Source organism: Bactrocera latifrons, unplaced genomic scaffold (assembly GCF_001853355.1).
Source record: "Bactrocera latifrons isolate USDA-ARS-PBARC rearing strain unplaced genomic scaffold, ASM185335v1 scaffold_7, whole genome shotgun sequence".
In the NCBI taxonomy this organism is placed as follows: domain Eukaryota; kingdom Metazoa; phylum Arthropoda; class Insecta; order Diptera; family Tephritidae; genus Bactrocera; species Bactrocera latifrons.
In genome coordinates this window covers 1,331,903-1,343,004 of record NW_017537378.1, presented here as the reverse complement: position 1 = coordinate 1,343,004, position 11,102 = coordinate 1,331,903, and the positions used below count along the sequence as shown (strand labels likewise).

The window sequence follows — 11,102 nt, the reverse complement described above, 5'->3', positions numbered from 1 at the left end:
TCACCCTAATCACTTTGGTATATATAACCCTATATCTGACTCTTTTAGTATTAGGACTTACAAACAACCGTTATGTGAACAAAACTATAATACTCTCCTTAGCAACTTTGTTGCGAGAGTATAAAAATGAGTATTTGTTTTTGCAAACATCATTTTCACCCCCTACTAGCATAATCTATGCATATTTATGTGTGTGCGTTTACTTAGTCTATCCGTAAATCATATTCCAAAGTACAGTAATGTTATGTGCACAGTTTCGTAATTTATGTGTTTCCAGAAAATGAACATTTTAAGTACTTGAAGAGACAATATTTCCGCCTAAAACTCGTACAAACCTGCTTGGGCCGCTTCGACACAATATTTACACGCAAATACAAACCAAAATGCAATAAATACAAGCAATTAGTGTTTATAATCACTTTAATGCATAATAGATAAGCGTAAAAATTTGTGTGCTGAATAAAAATTCATTGAAAAACAGCACAGAAAAAGTGCATACATACAAACTTATACATATATGCACTCTGAAATGCTGAGAGCATTGACTGCGCTGTCTTGAGCTTGCACACGCCCATACAAACAAACATGTGAGCTCATAATAACTATATATGTATGAACATTTGTAGGCGAGTTCGCAAAGCGTGTGCGAGTAAATAAGGAAATTCGTCAATCCACATACACACACATTTGCTAAAACAAAATGGGGGTTGCTGCCAGACTGCCTTGACCTGGGACAATGTCTGACACTGCTAAGTAAACAGTTAATGCATACAAACCAAATCGGTATATACATATGTATAAATCATAGTAAAATATAAGCGCAAAATCATTAACCATTGTTATGCAAGTATGCCGTCATGGCTATTGCAGGGTGTTCCGCATTTTTCAAATTCAATCGGCATACAAATAAATTCCTTTAATAGAACAATTTCATGATTTTACAACAAATAATTACAGAGCAACTTGTATTCAATGCTGCTATATAAGCATTTTATAGCTTTAAGCGATTTTATTTGTGACAATTAACTGTTATATATTTGCCTGTGTGTATGTGCTTTCCGGTGGTAACGACTTTAGTAATTCCCCGTGAAATCATTGTATTCTTAATAGCAGTCGTTGCTTTACACTTTTAATTGGTTTCGTGCATATAAATCAAGTAATCAATAGATTATATGCACATACATATAAATATTAATTTCTGTTGTAAAGCAATTAATACGAATTCGCCGAGTACTGACACTTTTATAAACAAAACAGTCGCCTTAGCAAAAAAAAAAAACCTAATTCACGCGACAAAAATATAAATGCTGATGATTGCGCACAGCGATAATACAAGATGCCGCTGTCTGGCGTTTTATTGCCAGCGCGCTTACCCAAAACACTCGACCTGTAACTCAGACGCGTTAAACTCAAATACGCTGATTCATGCGCTCAGCGTTATTGAATTGCATGCGCTTCATATCTTATTTCCATAAGGTTTAAGAAAAACAATCGTCGATTGGTTTCAGTTTTGTAATGAATTTTCTTTCATTTATCTTTTATTTCGCATATGTTTCGGATTATTAGTGCTTAGTTGTAAATATTTTTTATTAGGAAATTATCGTTTACTTACGTTCAAAATTATTTTACTAATTCAGCGCTATACTGTGTTCTGCCATAAACTTAAATTATTTGTGTTTGTTGTAGAATATAAATTATGAATAAGGTGACCAGCTATTTCGTAACTTTAAGCACTTAAATACTTGCGCTTGTTTACAATGCAAAACGTGATATATTTATTCAAAATTCCCACATTGAAGTGGGCTGTAAGCAGGCACTTGCCTATAAATGCACAGGGATAAGTTAAAAGTGTTTATTTTACTCTCAGTTTTAGCATCTAATTCCCAGGTACTTGCTACAAGAGCCACGTTTTGCTTGGAATTTCCAGCTGCTTTTAGCAAAATTGTACTGATTTATATTTTTTATCATCATCATCAAATAAGACTTTGTAAGAAATCAAACAACGAATTTAAGTAAAAAGAATATCGTAAGTTATTATAAAAAAAATTATCTAATCTTATAAAAGTATATGACAATTGAAGTCTTTGCTGGGGTATTAATGCAATATTATGTAATTTGTTCTAATTCTCTTCAATAGTATATTTCATTTGATCGTATAGCAAAGACGGCTTTCGTTGTATTACTGAATTCAGGGCACAATAGATTTAAGGTCGCGGTGCAATCCTTATGTTATGGATGAATTAAGATATTGATTACTTAGTAAAAATTTGATTATTGAAAAAATAACGACTTCGCAAAATAGTAGTTTTTTTCATGAAAATATTTACACTTCGAACAGGATTTAAAATTAAAAACTTTACTCTCTAACCATTAAGGGGTTACATGTGTTTACGGGTTTAAAAACATCGAATTATTTTTATTGTCTTATTAAATTCTGCAACACCTTTAGAATACTCTTCTTTCAAGTTGATCCGAGTAATAGTTTCGGGGATACAGCCTTGAGAACTTGTGCGCTCGAGGCTAGCTAGGCTAAGTGCGTCGTCTTCAAACGCGTTTTTCTCGAAACTGTGTTTTTGAAGTCGGTTGGCAAGATATCTCGAGAACTATTAAGCCGATCTTCATGAAATTTTATAGCGGTCTGTGATATACAATTCTTAAAGACTAGGATGAAGGATTTTTTTTAACGATTAAATCCAATTTTCGGTTTTTTCCTTCGTCCAAGTTCTAGGTTAAGGTTTTAACTAAAACACATATATTTTTTTCAGTTTAGGTGATCCTGTAAGGAGTAATCCTGCCAACGTGGACGCCTCTTTTTTTTCGTGGGGTCACCGGAAATGACGTCGCAATGGCCGAGTTTAAGATATTTTTTTCCAAAAATTTCAGAATTTCTTTGTTATTAGTGTATGTTTGTAACAATATACAATTCTAATAAAATATTTAATTTTTGGTATGAGAGAAAAATTGTTGAAAAAATTCTGCTTTGCTACCTGAAGAAACGCATGTAAACCCTTAACTGAAAAATATAGCTTAGGTCGATTGAAAATTTCAAGTCGATCGGTCCAGCAGTTTTGGAGAATTTTTCTCCACTGAAACTAGTTTTTGAGAAAAATACCAATTACACCAAGTTAAAAAACTCTTGCAAAAACTTACTTACAAATATATAATATAATCAAGATATAGCCAAACAAAATTTTAATTTCACAAGTGGATATAACCAATTAATTATGATATTTTATGCATAAAATTTAATAGCTGATCACCATAACTTATCTTAAGTTTTTTCTATTTTTTCAACTATTTTTTTCTCTCTATTTTTTAATTGTAAATTTTTACTAATTAATTTTTTTTTAACTTATTGCTTTATGTACATAAGTACGAAGGAAAGTAAAGAACTTAGAACTTAATGCTTGCCGTAACACTTCCGTGTCGCTTGACTAAAAAACAATGTATTCGTGTTAATACTAGTACAGACATTTATTCAATGTCATTTATTTATACAGACAGACATACGTAGGTATGTATGCAATATATTTACATACATACACACGTATGCTTCGCAATTATGTATAGTAAAAACAACGAATAAGCGAGAATGCGGTTTGACACAATTTCGATATGGCTGTGAAGGTATGAAAGTGATTAAAAAATATTTACAACAAATGATTACTTACAACGCTCAGCGGCGCTTTCGGCACTGCAGTCTTTCAGCTCGAAGCTGCCCAATTTCGAACGCATCTCCATATTGTACGAATTTTTGGTGAGTACGCTGCCTTGCTTATCACTTTTATATAACTGGACTGTTGTAAGTAATGACCTTAAAGCGCTTTTATTTAACTGTTTCACTCAACTGGATTTAAAATGATATATAATTTATAATTATTTGCAATGTCTGCATGCGCGAGGTTGACAGGCTCCACGGGGTATATTAATTAGCAGCTTCAATAAAAAGCACTGTATACTTTTGTAATCCTAAAAAATGTTATCACATAAGTACGCCGTTATAATTTTTTAATAGCTTGTTGGCTTAAGTTTTAACGTGTTTATATTTGACTTTGGGTTTGGTTTTGCAAGTAAAATAAGTTTTTCTTAAATTTATTATATTTGTTTTGGCAGTGACTATATTCACAACGGCACGTTTAATGCGCAAAAATGCTGGCGCTTTACAATATTGTTAATATAATTTTTTTTCTAATTTTTGAAATTAAATAGTTTTCGCAAATAACACTGCGCACTTCAAAAATTGTATAATGTCCTTGTATTTGTAATGACTGGCTGTCGTATTTATATTACTACTATGTATAGAGTGATTTAGTGAAAATGTTTAAATTTTTTATATTGTACATCCGCTACTTGCTAACACTGGCAGTGTTTTTATGTGATTTTCTTTTTCCTACGTTTCAGCGACGCGTTGCCTGTTCATTTAAGCGAAAGCGAAGACAGCGGTGGCCACAGTTTGGCAAATGAGCAGTTGTTACTATACACTCTGTTGTTACCCGTTGGACTTTGCGAAATTGACTGAGCGCTGCATCAGACGGCTGTGACTAATATACACCACTTAATTTGAAAAAAATCGTTGACTAAGTAAAATGAGTATTCGAACTCGTCACTTCTGTTTGACACTCGTGTAGCAGCAATAACAACGAATACCGTTGACACTACCGGCAGCAGCGAATGGTGGAGAAATGTTTTCTTTATTCACGACGATTTTATTCACGCCGATTTCATTCGTTTTATCACACTATTTTGGTACGCTCTTTTACCATAAAACTCAGCGAGCGTAGCAAACTGAGCACAAGTGCATAATGTGTTTCTTGTATTTTATTTTTGGTTGCAATCGTTGAATTGTTGCAGCGCACTTATAACAATTGGTGTCGGTTGCAAATCGGTGAATGGTGTGTTATTTGTTTATTTCGCTTTTCGGCTACTCCAGAGCTACCACTTGGTGGATCGTTGGCGTGCCTCGCGATTGTCCGTTTACAACTAGGAGCTTCAGTTCTCTGCACGCGTATATTAAATACAAAATTTCCTGTTTATGGCGCTGCCGATGCTGCTGTGCGCTTCGTCGTCTCAGTCATTGACGCTGTGGCGTTACAGTGTAGCTGAACTTTTGAAAACTTCGGCAGCGCAGACACATGTTTGTTTTATTTTTGTGTTTGCATATGTATGAAGTATAAATTTTATCCGCATTTAAGATTAGCGAGAGAAGCAAATGTGTAATTTGAAGTGGGTGTGCGAATTTCTACAATGAAATGATGATTAACAGCGCAAAGAAATTCATTCAGACAGGGTTGAAGCGTCACACTCACAAAGGAACACCTTATGATTTGCAAGTTATAAGTTTTGTTGAATTAGAAATTCGGATTTACTGATTTTATAGTTTATTACTTATCTCGCAGGTTGCTTAAATTTTTACAAATTTTCAATGAAACAGTTTTGTTTTCATAATTTGTTTTTATTATTTTACTAGTCTAATATTATACAAATAAATATAGTTAAATAATATAAATACATATATAAAGATTTTCTAAATTATTTTGTAACTAAAATAAATTTAACGATTTTGTAAGCTCTTTAATGTATGAACCACAGAGCTTTTCAAAACAGCAATTTAACGAAAAAAATTAATAATTATAAATAATTATGAGATTAATCTTTCGAGAATATCTTATGGTTTAAGAGTTTACAATACTTTTCTAAATCTAAAAACTTTAAGATAATTTGTAAAATATTTATTAAAATAAATGTAAATATAATGAGTTTTTGTTTGCTTAACCGCTGATTTCCAAAGCTTTAAGGGTGCTGATCTATAATTTGATACTCTTCTGATAATATTTGACTGCTAAGTATATAATGTGATCCATTTCGAGAATTGCTGCTTTTAAAAAAAAAAAACAAAGAAACTACAAATTTAATTCGGAATGTATCAGCTGATAGCCTCTGAAGCTAGCGCTGCATGTTTTAGGTTGTACATACATATGTTACTAACATTGTATAAGCTTTTATAAATAAAAAAATAAAAATTCGGAATGTTTTTATCATTCGAAAGAACATTCTTTGTCATTTATTTTTTGAAGTTACGTCTCAGATGGTCCATCCGTTTAGTCCAATTTTTAATGACCCGTTCTAGCATTCGACTGATAACTGGAGAACGACACGCGTGATGTTTGGCTCCAAGGCTTGAATCGATGCTGCATTGTCCGCATAGATTTTAGACTTTACATATCCCCATAGAAAAAAGTCTAACGGTGTGATATCACACGTTCCAAAACGTGAAATTATCAGCTCACCAAAGTTTTCTCCGAATAAATCCATTGATTGGTGCGATATGTGGAAAGTGTCGCCGTCTTGTTGAAGCCAAATGTCGCCGCGGCCACGAGCTACAATTTCAGGCGTCAATTTATTTTATTCAAAATAGTCTCCTCTCTGGTGTTTCGGGCAAATAATCGGCCACAGGCGTCTACCGATCAGACAGCGCATTATCGTGCAACAAATCTTCGCGATATTCGGGCCATACAATTCGAATACGGCGCAACAAATGCGATACATTGATGTTTTGGAGATGTTCAATTCCATTTCCATGAATTTCAATGATGATTTCGGCTGATTTTTGATGAATTCACGCACAGAGGGAAGTTTCGGTAATCACGGATATTGATCGGCCCATATCTTGGCCGTCATTTTGGAATCACGACCGCTTTGAAAACGTTGAAACCACTCGTGCACTCTACGGGATAGGCAATCATAGTCGTCAACTTGTTTCATCAATTGAAACGTTTCGGGAAAAGTTTTACCAATTTTAAAACAAAATWTAATGTTGCCTCTTTGTTCGAAGCTCATTTTCGCACCGATAACACAAACATACTGATACTAAAACGCAATAACTTCACTTCCAATCAATGAAATGTCATGAAATTCTCACAGTACAATCGATAAAGATAGCAGATTATAGCGCACCAGTCGACATATAGATGGCGCCACCAGGGGGCGCTAGATTCAAAAAGTCCTGTTTACTTTGGAACACACCTTGTACATAAGTCTAATTGGAAATGATATATGTATGTACATATATACATATAACAACACAAAAGTAAATCCATATTTTTATTTTAAATATTTATAGAAATCATTCACTTTCCTTCGCTGTATTTATTTTATTACTTTAAAATTGATATTCTCGATCAAATTACCAGATACCTCTTTTTCATAAATGCATGCATATGTCATCCGGTATAATTTTTCTTCAAATATTTTATTTTATATATTCTCGTGTCTACCTTCATATTTATACAATATATCTGGCGTTTAGAACTGCAATTACTCGCAGCGCTTTAGCGAAAACTTAACAGCAATGTTTACAAAAACAAAATTACTAATTTATGAGACATGAATAAAGTTGGTCGTCGGTTACATAAAAATGCAAACTTGAACTAAAATGTAGTTAAAATTAAAATATATTGATAATTTATACAAAATAATTTATGCAAATAATATATAATATATAAAAAATAAAATATATGTAATTTCTCAAGCTTATACTCATGATTGAGAAATTGTTATTTTTAAACAAATTTACGAATTATTATTATTATTCTCTATTATTTTTCCAACTCAAAAAACTGTCAACTAAGACAAAGTAGCTCACATTTTATGGGTTCGTCACAAGTAATTGGTTGATTGTCGGGGTCTGTAAAGATTTAATAATAATAAAAACGAGAAAAAACGTTAACTTCCGCTGCACAAAAGCTAAATACCCTTCACAGGTGGATTTCTGTTAGTAACTATGTGTTCAGTTTGGATGGTAGCGATGTGAACAATTTCTTCGGAGATTAAATTGTTGCCTTAGAAAATAATCTGTACTAAATTTCGTGAAAATACATTGTCAAATGTGAAAGCTTTCCATACAAGAACTTGATTGAGCAGCTTCTTGAAGAGAAAATGACGTTTGCAAAATTTCAAAACGATATCTTAAAAACTTATTGACTAGTTCGTATATATGTATACAGAGAGACAGACGGACAGACAGACGGACATGGCAAAATCGACTCAGCTCAACATACTGATCATTTATATATATACTTTATATAGGGTCCCCGACCCTTCCTTCTGGGTGTTACAAACTTCGTGACAAACTTAAGATACCCTGTTCAGAGTATAAAAATGTATTCAACTTTTATTCACACTTTAAAGAGGCTTAAAAAATCTAAACATGATAAAAAATTATATTTTTCGATCATTATCAGGGAAATATATATATAAGGTATATATCGTTTGTAACGTTGCGAGAAAAACGCTTCTAAAATTGCGAAATTTCCAGAACATTTAACCATTGTTGTGCTATACGAACTGATGCAGTATCGTCTCCTCAAACTTCACCAATTTCATGGGTGCTTGCGTGGCATTCTTTCCTTTTTTATACAGAAATGTCAAAATATAGGGAATTTCTTTATAATTTTCACTCATTTTTGAAGTTTTGAACTTTTTTTCAAATTCTCCGAATTTTTTAGTTAAATTAATCTCGACGACATTTATTGGCGAAATACGAAAAAAATTCGAATTTTAATATTATATATTACTAGATTTGTATATGTAGATTTGTATTTGTAAATTGAGAATGACTAATTCAATTTAATTCTAATTCTGTATGAATAAGCTAATATGTCTTGCAAATACATTTTTATCAGCTCAATAATAATTTTCTAATACAAAATTACTAATTGATACTCTTATGCGCTTACTAACATAACCTTCCGGCATTAGAACCTGCTCCGCATTAACTTATTTACGATGGCTTTATATTCCTCTCATTAAGTTGAGCTCCATTTATTTAAAATTTATTATTCTCATTGCATTCATATATAAAAAACTAGTTTTGGAAAAGTACCGTTAACACACTCTTATTTTTTATTATATATAATTGTTTTTATTGCAACTTGATACTATTTATTTAATTATTGGTAGGTGGAGCAGTTCCCGTTATTATTTACTGCATAATATAGTTTGTTGCATAGTTTTATTCAAAAGAATAACTTGCAAACATTACCATTTAATTCTTGGAATTTTATTTTATTTGCCATAATAAACGCTACTATCAAACGTGATGTTCGTGCTTAAAGTCACTTGAAATAATACTAAAGTAAATAATTATGTATTTACATTTATTCCAGCACGACCAAAAGCAATGATTAAGTGAAAAAGTCACTCATACGCACCGTGTGCTCCATTTGAATAATGCTGTGAACTATAAGCGGGCGTGTGTGTGCCTGTCTGTGTACAGGAAAAGCAAATAATATAAATTCTTAAAACTATTTCGCGTTCTAAGACTGCAATAAGGCCACTACAAATACAACAATTGAATACTCGTATCTGTACTTATTACTACGCTTAGCATTTGTTACGCGTTCCACAAGTAATTTAAAAAACAATTGAGGACAATTAAGTTTATCATACGTATAGTAATTACTTACGGAACATCCTATAAAACAACGTAATAAAAATATCTACAACCACATACGCGCATATAAATATAAATAAATTGAAATACAACTCAAAACACCTCAGCTTTTGCAATGCTAAGCAGAAATGCATATAAAAACACAATTATGATCTTCAAGTTCATATTTTGTACAGCGATCTTCGGTGCTTACAAACATACATACATTTCTATACACGCGATGACGCGTTCCCACAAGCCTTTGCGACGCTGCTGCGCGTTGATTGCTTCGCGTCTCGTGCGCCAACAGCGTCGCCAATTAAATTTGTCACTTATGTTCGCTTAAACATTATTGAAGTTAGCGCTGACGTTAGCGCTGGCCTCTGTTGCTATCAGTTTTCAATTCATTATCGCGTCACGCCATCTCATCGCTGGCGCTGACAGCGCAGCCACACACTCGTACATACTCACATAAATATATCTATGTAAGTATGCGTATGTGTACAACGACTGATACGATTGGCTTTACCCTGTAATAAAAACTGCTGTTTGTTCTTCGGCAACCAACGACCGCACACCGAGTAACAGTCTGTGCCACAAGCATTGCGAAATTCCGCGAAAAAACGTGTGTTTGTAGATATCGTTGTATGCGTATGGTGAGTCGGTTTTTACCGGCTTTTGTCGGTTCAATTCAGTATGCCATCACTCGACTTCATACAGTCAGTAATAAAACACACTATTAAAAGGGTGTATACCGACGTACACATAAACATGCTGTAAACATTATTCACATACACACATACTATACTTATGTAAAACACATTTCAAATGTCTTCCAAAAGTCTGCATTTTGCATAGTAATCTTTCATAAAACTCTGAAATATCTCACAAGTTACCAAATGTCGATGAACTTTGCCGCCTTGCAGACGCTCTTAATGTTGTTAACATCATTTAATATATTTGTTTGTTATTTAAAGTACAAACGTTTAAATGAAAATACGCACTTCGCTTACTAATATCGTAAAATGAATCAGCAAATCAGAAACATTTGGTTATATCTGGTAATGATAACGTAAAGCGGCTAGGCTGCTCTGCAATATATTTTGCATAGCTTTAGGCGCAAAGTATACAAAGTTGATATTCAATGTTTAAATGTTTTATAAACTTATAGGTTTTTACGGAGTTGTTTTGAACAACAATTTTGTCATATGACAAAAGAAAATTTTTGTTCTTGATTTTAAATGCAATGCTATAAAAAATTGGATTATGTATACATATATATGAAAGACAGAATCAAAATACAAAAATTAAAAAACTGAACACTTTGTTTGTTGGCATTATTTCCTATTTAGCTTATTTTTTAAGCCTTATTATATTTCCTCTGTATGTCGAGCTGAGTCGATTTAGCCATGTCCGTCTGTCTGTCTGTATGTATACAAACTAGTCCCTCAATTATTAAAATATCCTTTTGAAATTTTGCAAACGTCATTTTCTCTTCAAGAAGATGCTCATTTGTCGGAACTGCCGATATCGGACCACTATAACATATAGCTGCTATACAAAGTGAACTATCGGAATGTATGGAAAACTTTCACATTTGACATGATATATTCACGAAATTTAGTATGAGTTATTGTTCATAGAAATAATGTAATATCGGAAAAAATTGTTC

At 32.8% G+C, this 11,102-nt stretch overlaps 1 protein-coding gene across 1 annotated transcript in view; it reads right to left on the bottom strand.

The window, feature by feature from the left end:
• Window positions 1–4,987, bottom strand: part of LOC108975895 (synaptic vesicle glycoprotein 2A-like) — an 18,808-nt gene extending 13,821 nt beyond the window's left edge. Inside the window, exons 1-2 of the mRNA XM_018944703.1 lie at window positions 4,395–4,987; window positions 3,672–3,969 (exon numbers count right to left, since the gene is read on the bottom strand). Coding sequence (XP_018800248.1) covers window positions 3,672–3,741 — 70 coding nt within the window. The 5' untranslated portion in view covers window positions 3,742–3,969; window positions 4,395–4,987. The remainder of the gene's footprint in view (window positions 1–3,671; window positions 3,970–4,394) is intronic.
• Window positions 4,988–11,102: the final 6,115 nt, after the last annotated feature.